The following is a 17,745-nucleotide window of genomic DNA, read 5'->3' as shown; positions in this document are numbered from 1 at the left end:
GTATAAATAAATATTATTTATTTTTCATCATTAGTTTTGACTAAAAAATCCTAAACTCTAAGTCAGTATAAATCTTAAATTTAATCACTTCGTTCTAAATTGTATTTTTCTATCAAATGTTAAGTTCTAGAATTTCTTAAACTTTTAATAATTATAACTGTATACCGTTGATAATTTTAATAGAAATGTCTCAGTGCGAATATACGAGTTATCTCAATATCTATAACTTTTATTTATCAGCTTAGCTTTTATTTATACATTTTCATAACATAAAATAAACGCGTTTTACACATTATATAATCAAATTCAAGCCCCAAAACTGTATTTTTTCTTCAATTTATATATTTTAATACGCATGAATATGTTTATTTTCATCAGTAGACCTCTTTATTTCCTGCGTTACGTTTTTGACGTAATCGTTCGATTTTTTCCATAGAACTCTTTGTTTATCGATTGTTATTTTTTTCTCGAATATTTCAAGATATCCTAAGGATTTTTTATTTCATCCTTTTCTGTTTCATCATCTTTTATTTCTGATTCATCACCTTTTATTTCTGATTCCTTGTAAACATAAAAAATGATTTATCTATGTTTTATATATATATATATAATATTTTCTATAAAATATGAAATTCTCATTTTTACATCAAGTATTTTATACAGTTTCAAAGATTTAAATGCAATAATATCTTTTACCTTATTTTTTGTACTATTGCATATTTCAATGAGATTGTACTTCTTAAATTTATAATAATTAGGAGCAATAGAGAGTAAGCAAAGTCCGCGTATCACTTCAACGACCACAGCTATCTCTGGATTCTTCAAGTCAGCTTTGTTCCCTGGATTTTTCTTGGAAATTATTTCTGCCAAGTCTTCAATAATTTCATTTCTTTTAATACTATTATTACTATGACGGCTAAAACATTAACAATTTAGATTTTTTTAAGGTGATTATTGTGTATTTAATTAAAATATTATTTGTGCTTACTTAAACACAATGCTAAATGTCTTAGGTTCTTGGGAAAAATACTCTTCTAATAATACGTTAGCTTTTGTTCTTATATCATCCATGTATGCTTTGCATACCACTTCAATTGGAAGTAGTCTCAATAAGTATCTTGTGCATTGTTTCTTAGTTGCATCCAACTCGGTAACAATTTTGGTTACCAATTCTAGTGGTTTTGGTAAGGTACTCTTTATAAAAATCATATTTTTAACATTTGTGTCTACAACCTATAAGATATACAATGATACATAAGTATACAATATATTTTTCATGGAGAAAACTCTTGTTAGTAAAACTGCACAATAATTATACATAGCAACAAACCTGAAATCTCCGAGAATACAACGGTATTTCAGACTTTGTCCTAAGCTCATCGATTTCTTTCTCCAGAGCTGTCGATATATCTTCTTCTTTATCAAAATCTGAGGAAGATTTATCTTCTTTTTTATCAAGCGTATCTGATGCATCTGATACTTTAGGTTCCTTGAAATAACAAAAATGTTAGAAACTAACATTGTTGTGACTATTTTTGAAACTTATATTTTTTAACTTCTATTAAAGTACCTCAACTCTCTTCGACATAGCATCCTCATCTGCAAACTGATTAAGCAATTTGTAGGCGTCAGTTATACAGCCCTTCTCGTTAAAGTTGCATGTGCATAAGAATCCTGTCATACCTGGTTCTATAGTAAATAATTTACGTTTCTTGTGATGATTCGTGAAATATTTGTTATTTCTTTTACGTGTATCTGTACTTGTACTATCGGTCTGCATGTTTATTTTCCTTATTTATTTATTATTTTTATACTCCGAGCAGAGTAGTCAGTAAAAAAAATTAAAAGAGAAACATTAAATGTATGCCGTATAGTTGACGCACGATGCACGTATTTATTTTATAAGTCAAAATGACCCTCAAAGTGGCTTTTAAACGCTCATGTGCTATGAACGTTCTTATAGGCACTATTTACAATTATTCCTGTTGGCATTCGAGCGCCTACAAATGTTTACACAAAGGACGTTTACGACAGTCGGATCGGATTTCCAAACGGATCATGCATCCAACCGATGATATAAAGAATTCCCTAAACTAATTCGATCTACATTTGGGTGCATTCAGTTTCGGATCTTCGTAGTAGATCCATTTCTCGTCCCCAGCCACAAAAAACTCTTCTTCCTATGTTTAGTAAGCAAGGAAATGCAAATATTCAAGCGATTCAATTTTGAGCTTTCTAATAATCGACGAGGCACCTCTTTTCCTTTTTCGTGGACTTCCCCTATGTAGCCGCCTCGAAACGGTTAATTTGTCGACTCCGAGAGCTACTGACAATTCTTTGAGCGTCTATGCCGGATTTTCACCCAACAACTCCCGTAGTTCCTCGTCATCAAATTTTCTCGGCTACTCTGAACGTTTCTTGTCTTGAACTTTAATATCATCTCCTTTAAAACGTTGCATTAATTTTCTACGTGCTCTTTCCGAAGGAGCAGCTTCGCGATAAGTGTCCAGAAGCAACTGGTAAGCTTCAGCTGCACTTGTTTTTAAGTCGAAGTATGAAAAAGCATATGTCGGAAGAACTCATTATCGCGTTTCATATTCGCTTCGCATTTTATCTGTACATAGAAACGATCTTTGTTGACTGGTTATTGTTTACAAATGACGACACGTATAACCACTAAACCTAAGAACGGCAGCATGAACTAAAGCAACATTCAGAGCTATCTATTGACAGCGGCACGAATTAATGCATAGAGATATAAGAATAGAGGGAACAAGCCTGCAAGTGGAAGTGATAGAGGCAAAGAGAGAGATGGATGCCGAGTGTCCTATCTGTCTCTTTCTAGTTGAGCGCTGTGATTGGTTGTTACAATGAGCCGCCAAGACGACCACGCAACGTCAGGAGGGGAGAAAGCAGACTAAAATTTCGTTTTGTAAATATGCTTGCACATGTGTGTAGAATTAAAATTCGTTAAATATTCGAACGTTAACAAAATAATAATTGGACGCGATTTGTTTAAAAATGAGGCATTGTTTGAAATGCAAGGCGGAGTTTTATCCTGGATGTAACCGTAGTTTTCACTCGTAAGAAAGTACAAATACGTAACCTGAAATAATTATGTTATTTTTTCATACATTTAAAAAAATATGTAAATGTTATAGGCTACCGAAGGATGTAGATATAAGGCGTAAATGGTTGAATATATTTCAACTACCTTTGTATTTTGAAGTGAAAACAGCATATATTTGTAGTGATCATTTTAGCAATGACAGTTTCTTTGAATTGGATGGAGAAAAATGTATAGCTATATCGTCGTTGGCGCGGCAGCCAATCCCAGCGCGTGACTAGAAAGAGACAGATAGGACACTCGGCATCCATCTCTCTTTTTGCCTCTATCACTTCCACTTACAGGCTTGTTCCCTCTATTCTTATATCTCTATAAATTAATGCAACCTCCTAATATATTTTCCAACATTTCAATCATCACTTGGATCATCATTATTAATGCCATGTAATAACTCAAACTTATGATATATAAAAAAGTTGTAAATGACAAAATGATGATTATTATGCAACGCCAACGTGTACAGAATTTCTTCATGTTGAAAGTTACACTTAAGTTATCTTACTTAAGTCGAATAAAATAGCATTGAATTAACCAATCAGAGCAAAAAGAGCAAAGATTTCTATATAATTATTGGTTAATTAAATGTTATTCTATCTGCCGAACAGGCTTTTGGAACGCAGCTCTTGAATCATATACAAAAAGGCGACAATTTTCAATTATAGTTTTAAAGGACAATTTAGTTAAAACATTTCCAAACATTCGATCTGAATTCCAGGTTGGTACTTTGTGGGTTTGTTTCCGATATTTGTGATCGTTTCAGTTCACTTCGACGAAAAAAGGAGCAATCTGAAAATAAGACAATTTCCAATATTAAATTTTAAAATATCAGGTAATAAAAAATAGTAAATAAAGAGATACTATAGAAAAGGCTAAATATTAGAAAAGGATTGTATGTTAAAAAATAATTCTTACTTCAAAGAGAAGCTATGTATTTGTAAAGTTATTATTTATATATATTCATATATATATATATATATATACACATATATATATGTGTGTATGTATGTATATATATATATATTTAAGTCAAGTCACTATCGATTTTTGTACGGTTCCTAATAACTGGAAAGAACTTACAAATATATTTTCTTTATGCAACATTGATTTATACGTGTGGCCTAAGTTCTCATCTATAATTTTTAATATTACGATGAGAAAATAAAACAACTATTACGGGTGGGAGAAAGGTATCAGAATATTCAGTATAGAAACACGACGATTAAAGTATATAGCTTCAATACAATAAAAGATCGTGTCCTTAATTATATTGCGCATACGTAATATTATATCCTAACACTTATCCCTCTAAACTGTATAAAAACTGATTTTTACATAAAAATGTTTCAACGACAAAGCAGGCTTTCACTTTTGTAAACCAAAATATTTTCACACATATGCGTATATGTGTGTTTACGTGTGTATGAATATATATTGTATGATTAGATTTGTCCACGTAAAGCATTCGTGTTTGTGTTTATATGAAGTATTTCTAATAAATAACGTGCAATGTCTAAATAAAAATATATTCAGCTGTTTAAATGTAGAATCGTTTCTATGCGGAGAAAAATGTATGTAATACTATCGATGACGTAGATAGTAACATTAATCGACACGAATCACAACTGCTGTATTTTATGAAGTAAAGTAATGAATTTTTTCGTCTTAAATTTATCATTTTACACGAGTAATATACAATGTACTAAAATATTATTCATTATGTCCGGCATGTAACTTCGACGTTTTCCTTATCGATAAGTTTTCTTTTTCTTTCTTTTGTAATTGCATATTACACATACCGAATAAAAATCAAAAATATATATAAAGAAATCCTAAAGGTTAAAAGTTCCCGATGTAATAAAATCGGCGGTGCGATTAAAATCTGCCGATATTGGAGAAAGCTGCGAACAACGGTGGCGGGGCGGTGGTCGCGGGTGCTTGCTGGTCTCCGATGTTTTTCAACAGATTTCCTTGCAACAGACTGTCGAGAGCTTTCTGAACTGTCGGATCGTTTAGTAGGGGCGACGGTGAGACTCCGGTGGAAGTGGTTGTTGTAGATGACGTAGTGGCAGTGTTCGATGCTGCTGATACAACACGATGCACGTATGAGGTTTACAGTTTAAACACTCGACTCGACGGATTTTCTACAGTTTACATTTCATTGAGTATCGAGAGGACCGACAGGCGTACTTTGTACTCCTGCAATCTTATCAACGCAATCCCATGGTTTACCTGTTCCCCAGCTAGCTGAAGGCACCGGAGTCGGTACAGAGGTTGGCGCTGGCACTGGCGTGGGATCGTTCGCTGATGTGTTAGTTTTACTGCTGTTCAAGATGTTCAGTATTCTTGTCTGCAACTCTGCTTGCTTCGGGTCGTTGACTGTGAGCGACGTCACAGGCAGGTCCTTCGCGTCGCCCAGCTCCACCTGCACCTGCTCCTCCCGCTTCATATCGAGGTACTTTATGACACGATCGTACTGCAGAACCGTGAGCTGATGATTATCGGCCAGCATATTCAGGAGAACTTGTATGGCGTCCGGATGACGTTCGTTCGCTAACGGTGCGTTCAGCGGCACCGAACGTCCGCCGGCTTTATAATTCGTGAAATCTCTCGAAATCAAGTTTATGGCATCCTCAAGGGGCATGTTCCTGTGTTCTGCAACGCAATAGTAAGTTTGTTGATTATTAGCGTCTATATGCATGGCACAATCGCTTGGTAACGTACGAACGAAATAACAACACCTGTGTCGTATTGTAAATCTACCTTGCGGCAAGCCGTGCAAGATGTTCAGTGTCAGAGAATGGTGCTCTTGATTGATGAGTGTGACTACCACGGCGTATAGGCAACCACGACTCGCGAGGTTTCCCAACACACGACTCAAGAAGACATCTTCATTGGGGAACAACAGATCTACCGATAAACCGATCTTCTTCAGGCGTGATTCGATGGCCTCCGCGTATTCTCTGTTTTCAACACGAACGAAATGTCATGTAAAACACGTGAGCATTTCACTACGCGCAATTAGAGAAATTGTCTTACGTTAACGCCTTGTTGACAACGATAATTTCGCAGTCGTTCTTCTCGGCCGCGAGATAATCAGACGAGGCGCTCCCGCTTCTGCAAGAGAGAAAGAGAGAGAGAGAAATTCTTCTGCCATCTATACGCAAAAATACTCGCACCGTGTTATCAAATAACATTCAGAGGAGGGGAAAGGCATGGGTGTCGGAATTTTTAATTGCCGCCAAAACGATCACCGTCTTACCCGAAACTCGCGTTCGTGTCTCTGGAAGTTCCGGAAGTTTTGAAATCGTCGTAACGGTTACCGTTATCGCTGAACGAACTGCCGAAATTACTACCGCGCCTATCTCCCTGCTTGAGATCCCAGTCTCTATTAGTCTTGTCGTCTATTCGACTGCCTCTATTGATCGGGCTCCGATCTCTGAAACTGTTCACGTTCGTGTTGCTGTGATTATTTTTGCTTTTATTCTTTCCACCTCTTATGCCTCTTATGTGTGTTTTGAAGGCACCTCCTCCGGTACCTCCTGGACCAATGTTTTGGTTATTTCCCTGATTAATTGGATTTCGATTTGACCCAGGTCGGTTCTGATTATTCCCGAATTGATTACTATTCCCTCTGTTTTGGTTTCCAAACTGATCGGGCCCGCGATTAGCTAAATTGAATTGATTGTTTCCTCGATTTTGAAGATTGCTGAAGTGGTCGTTTCCACTGTTATTATTACTGTGTTTTCCATTAAACTGGTCATTTTCATCATCTCTAGCCTGATTCCCATCATCAAAGTGAATACTTTCGCCACTTCTGTTATCAAAATTGAAATCTTTCTGGTTGTTACCAAATGTATTATCACTCCCAAAGTTCTGATTGGAGTTAAAACTCGTGTTCCCTCCAATGAAATTTGGTTTATTTGGGATAAAAGGATCCTTTTTAAATGGCTTGTTCATAAAATTGAATTGCTTTGCATTAGCATTTGCCGCATTTCCGGATTGATTATCTTTCTTTGCAGGTCTGACATCTAAAATTTTAGAAGAAACATAAGATCTATGCATATATGTCGATCTAAATGATGATAAATTAATTTTAATTAAACTTAATTTATAGTTTAACAAATATAGTTTAACAAAAGTTTGTAAAGATATCTCTATATTAAGAAGACAACCATATTTCTGTACCTATACGTCTGCCTTTGAACATTGCACCATCTTCGTTTTGAATAGCCTTCTGAGCGGAGTGTTCATCTTCAAACTGGACAAATCCAAAGCCTCTATTTATCAAGGATGCTATAACGGTGCCATATTTAGAGAAATGTTCCTCTAATTCCAATTTTGTTACATCATCGCTTTGTAAATGACCCACAAAAACACGACTGGAGGCTGTGGCTGGGTCTTTCAGCAGTCTAGCGCTCATCCTAATCTTGCAATATAAAATCTGTTTAAAATCATTGTTCCAATAAAACATCCAGAAACATTCTTCTCATCACTCTGACTAAAATTTACAAAACCCATGTCTTTTGCACAAGTTATGATGAATCCGGAGTTATTTCCACTTGTAGTTTGAAGAATTGTTAAAAGAGCGACATGAACTGACTATCTGACATTTTATTCATTAAAGCAGTATGAAACAATTCAATGTGTGTGTCTGTGATTAACGAATATATTAAATTGGATTCACACATTTATGCTGCACAGATGGTTAACTGGAATAACTTCTTGTTTGCCTTTAACAATGTCAGTTATTGTGATAGTGGGAATTTAACCTCATAACGGAGTTTTTTAAAGTTCAATGGTTCGGAGCATATGAAATAACCGTGCGACAAATCTTTGAGTGAGTCCAACAAATTTTGTAAACTTAAATTTAAACAAATCCAGCGAGAGCAATACTTTATCTAAAAATGTCATTTAATAATGTATTAAAAAGAAAATTCTTTGACAATACTACGAGATGCATCGAATTATAACAGCTGCGTTGAACCAATGTCTACAATGAGTGAAGTTGTAAATACACGTCGAATTGATGAAATAAATACATATTACTGTTAAGACTTACCTCAAATAGCCTTTTCAAATTTCGACCAGCGCAAAAATCCTTATCGATCACGACTACTGTTTGTATATTTTGCAAAATCGTTCGCCGTATTACAACAGAGCCATCTTGTTAAAGCGTATTCGTTTCCCAGCATGAATAACAACCTAAATATACGATTTTATCAATGTTACTAGATAGACCTAGTTTGACGTGCGCATGTGCATCAAAAAAGGGCTTCAATGGCGCGCAGATGGCGCAAAGGTTCGAGTTCGGTCCATTTCCGAGAACTTTACTTTGAAAAAATGTCAATTCAGACTTCGATGAAATAAAGTTTCCGGAAATAGGTAAACGCTTCTGAAGCAAGTGTTTCCTTTGATTATGTTCGTTCGGAAGGTAACCTCAATAAGGGATCACATAAATCATACGTTGGGGCCTACCACCTTGTGCAGAAATCATGAATTGAAAATAGCTCAGAGAACCAGAGGACTTCGCTTCTACGTTTGTCCGCGTTCTATGGTCGTGGGTTGTTACGGTTTTCTGAATGCGGGATCTCACAATGAGTTTCCAATTAACGAGTATTTCCAATTGATCCAACGTCCAAAGTCTGTCAGAGACAGGCAGGTCATATGACTTAGCGACGTGTGTTCACACCACAACTACGTTTCGGCTCGCTCGTTCGAGCTACTATGCAAACATCTTGGTACTCCGCAGCATCAGTACGAGCCTGAAACTCGATTACCTCCGAGATGGGTAACAGATCGAGTCTTCTTTTGCGCGAAGAAGAGATAGCCCAGATTCAGGACGCTACTGGTTGTGAGTATCCATATTGTGCATCCGTTATAATCGTGTAATCTTTATGCTTCGCGGCGACGGCCCGTGCGAGCGCGAGCTATTTCCAACAAAGAAAGTTTAATGTTATTTTCTCGGATTATTGTTATTATAGTTACACCGAATCAGATAGAACGACTATATAGCCGCTTCACGAGTCTGGATCGCGGAGACTGTGGGACACTCAGTCGAGAGGATTTTCTGAGAATCCCGGAATTGGCGATAAATCCTCTCGGTGAGAGGATAGTAAATGCCTTCTTCGAGGAAAGCGGGAACGATCGAGTCAATTTCTTGCAGTTCATGCAAGTCCTGGCTCACTTCAGACCCATCAAGAAGAATAGCCCCAACCGCTTGAACTCGAGGCAACAAAAACTAAAGTGTAAGTGTCACAATATGATAAAATAACGCATAACTTAAGTATTGAAATATAAAGTAAATTGAACATTCTTCATATTTGCTTGTTAATTTTAAATATTAAATATTAACTATAAAATATTCTTTTTTCTTACAGTTGCATTTAAAATGTATGACTTGGATAATGACGACCTAATATCAAAAGATGAATTGCTCGCTATTTTACATATGATGGTTGGCGCCAACATTAGGTAAAAAATGTTTCTCTGCTACAGCTAATATGACTAAAATTGTATGATGATTTTTTTTTCTATAGTCATAATGAAATTATTATACTGTATATATCTTATGAGAGTACTATTTATACTATGCGAACAAGATACTTGACATAAATCTTACCATATTGCAGTGAAGAACAATTAACTAGCATAGCAGAACGGACTATAGTTGAGGCTGATGAGAATGGTGATGGCATGATATCATTTGAGGAATTTTGTAAAGCTCTGGAGCGCACTGATGTGGAGCAGAAGATGTCCATAAGGTTCCTCAGTTAAATTATATACATATATATATAATTATTGCTTTATGTGTTGAGTTGTTGAACAAAACTTAAGAAAACATAACAGTTGTCCTGTCAATTTTTATCACATTGGTATTTTGCAATATATACCTGTCATGTGTAAATAATCCTCATGTGCTGAAGGGTTTTTGTGAATAAGATTGTAAAAGATTAACATAAAAAAAATGTACGATATAATATTCACAATTACTTAGAATGTACACACACACTATATATATATATATATATATATATACATATAATTATATATTAGTAAGTTAAAAATAATATATGTTTAATTCTCTTTAACCAAAAACAATGTTAGTTTATTATGGTCTCAATACTAATGTATCTCTTTGATATCTCCTCAACTACACATAATTTCTTCAATAATTTTTCCTGAGTAAACATTGGAAATTATCGTTCTGTGATTATCATAGACATTGCATTTTGAAATTCATCCTTCACATAGATGTCGAAATATATTTCGAGGGTTTAAAGATTAGTTAATAACATCAACTTGGAAAAAATTGTGTATTTCCACTTTGAGACACTTGTCTCAAGAATTATTATTACGTTTTACATCGGGAAGAAAACGTACTCGCATTCGAAACGTTAGTATTTTTTAGTTTTATTAAAGGTCGATCTTTCTGTATCAACATGGTGTAATGTAGCTATCGAGTTTATAGATCGTACATGGAATTGCTGCGAAAACACTTATAATGTACAGATATTATACATAATTACATTATAATTCTTGACGATATACAACAATGTGCAATACCGGTACACTAACGCCTGTCAGCAGCAGTCGAATCTTCAAGAACATCGTATGTTCTGTTCAATTAATCTATCTTGACTCACATTCAATGATATTATAAATGATCGCACTTTATCCCGAATATGACGAGAGAAAATCGGTAACTATTTTCTTCATTTTTGCGTCTGATGCTTCACTGATCACGTTCTCTTTCGCAATAGTGGCAAGGAGTTCTTGTTGGCTAGACCTGAAAGATAAATAGTACATACATATAAAAATACACGTGTCACTTTAATATATGTCGTGTAACTGTAAAGACCTATATACAATGAAGAGCACAGGCAACAGAAGCAGAGAATAACATAGGCAATAGATTTTCAACCTATCGGAAACCGTGAATCAATGCTACGCATATGATATATGGTTTCCAATAGGTTGAAAATCTATTGCCTGCGTTACTCTCCGCTCTTGTTGTCTGTGGTTTTCATTGTGCATACGCCTTAATGTGTGCATGTGTATCAGATACCTGATGTGCGCGAGGAATTCTTTCTCAAAGCCTGTGATCTTCGCGGGGTCCATTTTATCAAGATAACCACGTACACCGCAGTATATGACAGCTACTTGCTCCTCGATAGCCATGGGCACTGCAAAATAGAAACACAGAGGAAAATATATAAATCAATTTCCTGGTTATTTGGAATTATACCAAGAAGACTGCGCCAGCCTTACCGTATTGTCCTTGTTTGAGAAGTTCCGTCAATCTCACACCACGATTCAACAGTTGTTGCGTCGCGGCATCCAAGTCCGAGCCGAACTGAGCGAAGGCCGCTACTTCACGATATTGAGCCAATTCCAGTTTCATGGAGCCAGCAACCTGTGTACAGAGAATTAAAATTTGTCAATATCACACCGTAAATTTTTCATTATAAACTTTTAGGTAGAGACGAGGTAATTTTGCATACGCTCGTACCTGTTTCATGGCTTTGGTTTGAGCAGCAGATCCGACACGGGATACAGATAAACCTACGTTAATGGCGGGTCGGATACCCTTGTAGAACAATTCGGTCTCTAAGAAGATTTGTCCATCGGTGATGGAAATGACATTGGTGGGGATGTAAGCGGACACATCACCGGCTTGCGTTTCGATGACCGGCAAAGCCGTCAGAGACCCACCTCCCAAATTTTCATTCATCTTGGCCGCTCTCTCGAGCAGACGAGAGTGGAGGTAAAATACGTCACCAGGGTAGGCCTCACGACCTGGTGGTCTTCTAAGTAGCAAAGACATCTGCCGATAGGCGACGGCTTGTTTCGATAAATCGTCGTAAATGATTAAAGCGTGCTTTCCGTTGTCCCTGTAAAGATGATATTTCTTATGAGACGTTAACACAGAGTCAACAATTCGCTCTGGATAAAATTAACATAATTGCTAATATCTCTATTAAAAATATACAATGGGATCTATTCGATCATATTTAGTTGTTAAAATCTCAAAAGATTCCTTCTCGTAATCATTGATGTAAAAAGAATTTCTGTATGACGGGTACAGCAAACATATTGGTAATTTGAGGTATCCACCTGAAGAATTCTCCCATGGCACATCCGGAGTATGGAGCCAAGTACTGAAGTGGAGCTGCGTCGGAGGCAGTGGCGGATACAATGATGGTGTAATTAATAGCACCACTGTCCGTCAAACGTTTCACGATTTGCGCGACAGTAGATCTCTTCTGGCCGATAGCGACGTAAATGCAGTACAACTTCTTCTTCTCTTCTCCGGCATCATTGAAACGTTTCTGGTTGATGATGGTATCAATAGCAAGAGCAGTTTTTCCAGTCTGCCTGTCTCCGATGATTAACTCACGCTGACCACGGCCAATAGGCACCAGGGAATCTACAGCTTTAATTCCAGTTTGCATAGGCTCTCGAACAGATACTCTGTCAGAAGACAGAATTGTGTAACAACACAGATGCCACTTACAAAGACTGGGAAAGGATTGTGAATGATCGTTGTCGATAAATTTACCTGGGGATGATGCCTGGAGCTTTGGTTCCAATACGGAATCTCAATTTATTGTTCAGAGGACCCTTGCCGTCGATAGGATTACCCAAGGCATCAACGACACGACCCAACAACCCTTCACCAACAGGAACGTCGACAATAGCACCGGTACGCTTGACAATGTCACCTTCCTTGATGTGCCTGTCATTACCAAATACGACAACACCAACATTGTCAGGTTCCAAGTTCAATGCCATACCCTTCAGACCCGAGCTGAATTCCACCATCTCGTCGGCCTGAATGTTTTTAAGCCCGTACACACGCGCGATACCATCTCCGATGCTGAGTACTCTGCCAGTTTCTTCAAGATTAGCCTGTAATTTGAAAGAAACAATCCTTTCTCTCAAGTATCAGAAACTCACAAAAGTACAGGATTGTACAGACATAAAAAAAATTTATAAAAATTCATATTGTAATATTTGATGTTGCTTAATCAAATGTCAAGTGGTACGCCGATCCATGGTGAGTGAAACAAGGTAAGGGTTGGCTCACCTTTGGCGCTGACCCAAGGATGCGTTCTTCCAGAATGGCGGAAATTTCTGCGGAGCGACGGCTGCAGGAGACATGATACTTGCGAGAAACTACGACACTTGCGGGCCAGCTAACCTGCAGTGTAGAAATATATATGTATGTAATAACTATCGCGCGAATGTTTTCGCCGAAACTTATTACATAACTCGCTGGCTAACGCATACTTTATGTAATACACCGTATAAATGTTGGTAAGTCGAACGATTCACATATTTTCCCACTAATTTGTCGACTTACGAGTAAAAGATACACCCGTCGTACCTACGGTCCGACTTTGCGCGTGAAAACGGTATAAGCGGATGGAACGGGGAAACGGTTTGCGGTACTGGCAAAGTAAAAAATGTCGGCACGTATCACCAGTATGTGGTGTCTCACGGAGTGTCTTGCAAAGAGAATCTGTGAAAGGGATCTGATTCGTTACCTGGGCCGTGGTGTTCGGCAGGTGCTTGACTAAGGACGAGGCCAAACGCAAAGACAAAAGCGCCATTTTCAGAGCGTTAATAGTCCGCCGACCGGACCGACGAATTCACGATTCAAGGGAAGGTCGGTTCACTCGAGGCTGGGACCAGTGAGAAGAGCAGAAGAACGTCCACTCCGCTGCCCCTCCTGCTCCCCTCCTTGCCGCGCTGTCACTCATGCGCAGGAAGCTCGACGGACATCGATTCGCTCGCGTAACCTCGAACCCAGCGGCACGCGAGACGTTTCAATCACGTTTTATTCGATATTACTTTATCGCCGGTTCAACTACTATACATCGAGACGCGAAAATCACTATTTTTTACGCACGCCTCGATACTCGTAACCGTTCACGGATCTTGCGATGTCGCAGGACAAACATCCCGAAAAAAAGAAATAGACTTACTGTCTCTGCTCATGCGCGGAGCGGCAAATTCGAATACGCGTATATCGGGCATTCGCATATTGACAGACGAAAAATGTGTAAGCTGATATTAATAGGAGAAATATGATATTAATATATCGCGACTGTCACGCGTATCTCGATTTTTATAATACAAAATATCCCGCATTTCTCTCCCCACGATCGCGAACGTAACAAGTATCTTCCCTATTCATATTTCCAATTTGATCTTCGACGCGCGTTATATATTTATATGCATACATCCCCCGAACTGATCGCGCACACGACGTAACACCTGTTATTTTAATTAATAGGTAACGAACATACGGATATATCGACATTTAACATCATCCTCCCCTTGCCGTTCGTGCGTTCTGTCGGAACGGTTGGTTAGTGATCGGGTGGAGCGCGAAATGCACAGGTGTCATTGCACCGGCGCCGAGATTGGTTATTTCGTCTCGGCAATTCGTCGTATCGATTATCTTCGTTGTTACCGCATGTAACAGGCCGTTTTTACTCGAAAATAAACGATTAATAGGAACGAGGATTACATATGGAGGACACATAAAGGCGTAAAGTGGTGTTGTTACCAGCATTTAATCATAATCACGATTATCTATTCTCGTTTCGCTCGTGAGGGATGAAACTTCACCCCTACAGCGAGCTGTTTATGGTTCTGATACAACAGCTCAACGCTCTTCGATTGTGATGGACAGATGAATCATTTGTAATGAAGCCATTTTTGTAGATACATTGTATACATATTATTGTTGTAGAATTTCTGCATATTGCATATATACGTACATATGATTCTGATGTGTAATTTCAATATATGGAGGACCATTTGTTCGTGAAATCTGCCTGTCGAGTATCAAAAGATTGTCCAGTGTTCGGAAAGTAAAACAGAATGGACTCTGCTACAGAGCTGGAACATATAGAGAAGTTAGCGAAGGAAGCGGAATGCTTGAAGATACGTTTGGAGGATGAACGACAGAAGTTGAACGATATCACACGTAAGAATTTTACTAGCTAATGTTGCAAGTTTCTTATCAGTATTATAAATTTCTTAATCTTTCATTGAAAATATACTTATTATCCTTTATAGAGATATGAATATTTCTTTCCTTTTAGATTTATATAAGGATATGTTGTTAACAGCAACGTTAAGTTGCTATTATTAATATATTTTCAAGATTTATCTGAACAGTAAATAGTGATAATTTCGAATTTAAAAGAGCACTATTGTAAATGCTTGTGAAAAGTAATATTTCATAATTTGTTTCAGTTGCCAGTGTAGCCGATAGACTTGAAATAATTAATTGTATAAATGTAAAGCCTAGACGTATCCTGAAAGGACATCAAGCTAAAGTTCTTTGTTCCGATTGGTCTCCCGACAAGCGTCATATTGTCTCTTCCTCACAAGTAAATTCAACGATTTCTTCTTTTGCACTAATTTATCTTGCGTAGTAACTAATCTCATCAACTGCATCTCATGTTTAGGATGGAAGAATGATTATATGGGATGCCTTCACAACAAACAAGGAACATGCTGTCAGTATGCCGACCAGATGGGTGATGGCGTGTGCTTATGGTCCTAGTGGTACCTTAGTAGCATGCGGGTATGTATACTCATTATATAAAAAATACTTATTATATAAAGAGAAATATTAAATCTACCATAAGCCAGTATTCTCATATTTATTGCTTCGTAATGTTGCAGTGGATTGGACAACAAAGTTACGGTATATCCATTGAGTTTAGAGGACGACGTGTCAGCTCATAAGAAAACCGTCGGCACGCATACGTCGTACATGTCCTGCTGCGCGTTTCCCAATAGCGATCAGCAGATTTTAACCGGTAGCGGGGACAGCACGTGCGGATTGTGGGATGTGGAGAGCGGGCAGTTATTGCAAAGCTTCCAAGGACATTCCAGCGACGTCATGTCTATTGATTTAGCACCTAGCGAAACCGGAAACACGTTCGTGTCGGGTGGCTGCGATAAGATGGTTTTGATCTGGGATATGCGCAGCGGTCAATGCGTGCAAAGTTTTGAGGGACACCAGTCCGATGTTAATTCAGTATGTAACGACTGAATTATTGATCTGTTCAGCCGAATTAGCCGCACTGGTTTCAAACAAATTCACATAAGTTAAAGCGTGAGAATCTTGCATGTACGCTTCCATACGCTTCAATGTTGTAAATTTCTTGAATTGGTGTAGCCTGTTCAGCTATACAGAACAGATCATATGTCATCTTTGTATTTTCTTCTGACATTAAGACAGAAGTTGATCGTCGTATTATTAAGGCTTCTGGGTGGTCGCTGCGACTGTCCTTGTTTGATCAGAAGCGAGAAAACGCATGTCAAGAATTCTTGCGTTTTACGTTCAAATAAAAAGATATACTCACAAAATGACATTTGTGATCGATTCAGTACACTTGTAAAATTGTGCATTTTTCTTTTATTCGAATAAGCAATAAATAATCGTAAAATTAACATTGACAAAATCATGAGAAAAGAGGTTAAAATGAATGGTTCCGTGTCAAATTAATTTTGCGGCTGTTTATTGCTTATTCGAATAAAAGAAAAAATACACGGACAATTTTACAAGTGTACTGAACCGATCACAAACGTCATTTTGCGGGTATGTCTTTTTATTTGAACCGTAAAACGCAAGAATTCTTGACACGCGTTTTCTCGCTTCTGACGTCATCAAACAAGGACAGTTGCAGCGACTACCCACGAGCCTTAATTCATTTCATTTGTAACTGTTTCCTGAGGTGCAAGGCGCTTACTATGTTATTGCTGTATTTGTGACACAGGTGAGATTTCATCCGGGAGGGGACGCGGTAGCGACAGGATCGGACGATGCCACCTGTCGCCTGTTCGACCTACGTGCCGATAGAGAAGTTGCGGTGTACGCGAAAGAAAGTATAATATTCGGAGCGAACGCAGTTGATCTCAGTGTAAGCGGACGTTTGCTCTTTGCCGGCTACAACGATTACACGGTGAACGTGTGGGACACTCTCAAGTGCCAGCGAGTGGCATTGTTGTACGGTCATGAAAATCGGGTCTCGTGCCTGAGAGTTTCGCCGGACGGCACTGCTCTCTCCACCGGCAGTTGGGACTCGACTTTACGAGTTTGGGCTTAAGCTTTGCTGTTCACTTGAGACATCTCGAGATGTACATCTCTCTCGCTATGCAGCGCAGTCTCGAGTCTCTCATTGTATATTTTATATTTATTTATTTAGACTTTGCCTTCTCCCGGCTACTTTCCTTATTTATTTACCCATAATGCTATTGTATCGAGTACACGTACGATATATCGAATTGAAATCGTCGCTCATTCAATAGCAAGTATGCCGAGTCGTGCACGAAACGTAATCAAGTAACTAAGCGATGTGACTGCACGTTAGTGCGATGGTATTAATGATGTTACATTAGGCTGGTCCTAATTTACAAAAAAAAGTTTTAGCGGAAATATATCTCTTAGTGATGCCGAAATATGTATGTGACAGGAAATAAAAGTTTCATAAATCCCAATCTTGCGAAGGATACTCTTTTTGCGCGCAATTATTGTATTTGAATCATCCGACGCTTAAGTTCGTAAGAAGACTGGCGAGAGTTCGCTGTAT

General features: G+C 37.9%; 5 protein-coding genes across 9 annotated transcripts; 2 read left to right on the top strand and 3 right to left on the bottom strand.

Annotated features, from left to right (window-relative positions):
• Positions 1-232: 232 nt before the first annotated feature.
• LOC106742350 (THUMP domain-containing protein 1 homolog) lies at positions 233-2,686 on the bottom strand. The gene is made up of 5 exons (XM_014615205.1): positions 1,571-2,686; positions 1,331-1,489; positions 989-1,233; positions 697-916; positions 233-561 (listed from the first exon to the last, which is right to left on the bottom strand). Exons 1-5 carry the CDS (start codon positions 1,778-1,780, stop codon positions 487-489), a joined length of 909 nt encoding a protein of 302 aa, XP_014470691.1. The 5' UTR covers positions 1,781-2,686; the 3' UTR covers positions 233-486.
• A 1,639-nt stretch (positions 2,687-4,325) lies between these two features.
• LOC106742396 lies at positions 4,326-8,305 on the bottom strand. 3 transcript variants are annotated; one of them, XM_014615298.1, is made up of 7 exons: positions 8,187-8,305; positions 7,313-7,568; positions 6,387-7,155; positions 6,164-6,241; positions 5,888-6,087; positions 5,357-5,779; positions 4,326-5,208 (listed from the first exon to the last, which is right to left on the bottom strand). In XM_014615298.1, exons 2-7 carry the CDS (start codon positions 7,545-7,547, stop codon positions 5,000-5,002), a joined length of 1,914 nt encoding a protein of 637 aa, XP_014470784.1. In that variant the 5' UTR covers positions 7,548-7,568; positions 8,187-8,305; the 3' UTR covers positions 4,326-4,999. The 3 variants fall into 3 exon arrangements, with proteins under 3 accessions (XP_014470784.1, XP_014470783.1, XP_014470782.1); XM_014615297.1 differs by having other exon boundaries at positions 7,313-7,553; XM_014615296.1 differs by having other exon boundaries at positions 7,313-7,548.
• Positions 8,306-8,657: 352 nt separating this feature from the next.
• On the top strand, positions 8,658-9,989 carry LOC106742383 (calcineurin B homologous protein 1). Its single transcript, XM_014615272.1, has 4 exons — positions 8,658-8,978; positions 9,109-9,372; positions 9,505-9,598; positions 9,757-9,989. The coding sequence occupies exons 1-4, from the start codon at positions 8,912-8,914 to the stop codon at positions 9,899-9,901; spliced, it is 570 nt and encodes a 189-aa protein (XP_014470758.1). The 5' UTR covers positions 8,658-8,911; the 3' UTR covers positions 9,902-9,989.
• A 523-nt stretch (positions 9,990-10,512) lies between these two features.
• LOC106742381 (ATP synthase subunit alpha, mitochondrial) lies at positions 10,513-13,873 on the bottom strand. Its single transcript, XM_014615267.1, has 8 exons — positions 13,675-13,873; positions 13,215-13,328; positions 12,687-13,036; positions 12,242-12,598; positions 11,637-12,018; positions 11,396-11,540; positions 11,193-11,310; positions 10,513-10,913 (listed from the first exon to the last, which is right to left on the bottom strand). Exons 1-8 carry the CDS (start codon positions 13,738-13,740, stop codon positions 10,799-10,801), a joined length of 1,647 nt encoding a protein of 548 aa, XP_014470753.1. The 5' UTR covers positions 13,741-13,873; the 3' UTR covers positions 10,513-10,798.
• Positions 13,874-14,220: 347 nt separating this feature from the next.
• LOC106742382 (guanine nucleotide-binding protein subunit beta-5) lies at positions 14,221-17,647 on the top strand. 3 transcript variants are annotated; one of them, XM_014615271.1, is made up of 6 exons: positions 14,221-14,426; positions 14,951-15,125; positions 15,398-15,534; positions 15,613-15,731; positions 15,833-16,190; positions 16,933-17,647. In XM_014615271.1, the coding sequence occupies exons 2-6, from the start codon at positions 15,020-15,022 to the stop codon at positions 17,260-17,262; spliced, it is 1,050 nt and encodes a 349-aa protein (XP_014470757.1). In that variant the 5' UTR covers positions 14,221-14,426; positions 14,951-15,019; the 3' UTR covers positions 17,263-17,647. The 3 variants fall into 3 exon arrangements, with proteins under 3 accessions (XP_014470757.1, XP_014470754.1, XP_014470756.1); XM_014615268.1 differs by having other exon boundaries at positions 14,889-15,125; XM_014615270.1 differs by having other exon boundaries at positions 14,221-14,839.
• The last annotated feature ends 98 nt before the right edge of the window (positions 17,648-17,745 follow it).

Source organism: Dinoponera quadriceps, unplaced genomic scaffold, assembly GCF_001313825.1.
Source record: "Dinoponera quadriceps isolate SergipeBrazil2010 unplaced genomic scaffold, ASM131382v1 scaffold629, whole genome shotgun sequence".
Taxonomy (NCBI): Eukaryota; Metazoa; Arthropoda; class Insecta; order Hymenoptera; family Formicidae; genus Dinoponera; species Dinoponera quadriceps.
This window is presented reverse-complemented; position numbering and strand designations above follow the sequence as displayed.

What these genes read in the sequence shown, in the direction of transcription:
- LOC106742382 (XM_014615271.1), top strand. Translation starts at nt 15,020, where the DNA reads ATGGACTCTGCTACAGAGCTGGAACATATAGAGAAGTTAGCGAAGGAA. An exon ending in ATATTGTCTCTTCCTCACAA is followed by an intron (nt 15,535 to 15,612) that starts GTAAATTCAACG and finishes TCTCATGTTTAG; the next exon opens with GATGGAAGAATGATTATATG. An exon ending in ACCAGTCCGATGTTAATTCA is followed by an intron (nt 16,191 to 16,932) that starts GTATGTAACGAC and finishes TTTGTGACACAG; the next exon opens with GTGAGATTTCATCCGGGAGG.
- LOC106742350 (XM_014615205.1), bottom strand. Translation starts at nt 1,780, where the DNA reads ATGCAGACCGATAGTACAAGTACAGATACACGTAAAAGAAATAACAAA. An exon ending in TGTATTCTCGGAGATTTCAG is followed by an intron (nt 1,234 to 1,330) that starts GTTTGTTGCTAT and finishes TATATCTTATAG; the next exon opens with GTTGTAGACACAAATGTTAA. An exon ending in ACATTTAGCATTGTGTTTAA is followed by an intron (nt 917 to 988) that starts GTAAGCACAAAT and finishes TTAATGTTTTAG; the next exon opens with CCGTCATAGTAATAATAGTA.
- LOC106742381 (XM_014615267.1), bottom strand. Translation starts at nt 13,740, where the DNA reads ATGGCGCTTTTGTCTTTGCGTTTGGCCTCGTCCTTAGTCAAGCACCTG. An exon ending in TCTCAAACAAGGACAATACG is followed by an intron (nt 11,311 to 11,395) that starts GTAAGGCTGGCG and finishes TCTATTTTGCAG; the next exon opens with TGCCCATGGCTATCGAGGAG. An exon ending in GAATTCCTCGCGCACATCAG is followed by an intron (nt 10,914 to 11,192) that starts GTATCTGATACA and finishes TTTATCTTTCAG; the next exon opens with GTCTAGCCAACAAGAACTCC.
- LOC106742383 (XM_014615272.1), top strand. Translation starts at nt 8,912, where the DNA reads ATGGGTAACAGATCGAGTCTTCTTTTGCGCGAAGAAGAGATAGCCCAG. An exon ending in GATTCAGGACGCTACTGGTT is followed by an intron (nt 8,979 to 9,108) that starts GTGAGTATCCAT and finishes TTGTTATTATAG; the next exon opens with TTACACCGAATCAGATAGAA. An exon ending in GAGGCAACAAAAACTAAAGT is followed by an intron (nt 9,373 to 9,504) that starts GTAAGTGTCACA and finishes TTTTTCTTACAG; the next exon opens with TTGCATTTAAAATGTATGAC.
- LOC106742396 (XM_014615298.1), bottom strand. Translation starts at nt 7,547, where the DNA reads ATGAGCGCTAGACTGCTGAAAGACCCAGCCACAGCCTCCAGTCGTGTT. An exon ending in GTTCAAAGGCAGACGTATAG is followed by an intron (nt 7,156 to 7,312) that starts GTACAGAAATAT and finishes CTAAAATTTTAG; the next exon opens with ATGTCAGACCTGCAAAGAAA. An exon ending in GACACGAACGCGAGTTTCGG is followed by an intron (nt 6,242 to 6,386) that starts GTAAGACGGTGA and finishes TCTCTCTTGCAG; the next exon opens with AAGCGGGAGCGCCTCGTCTG.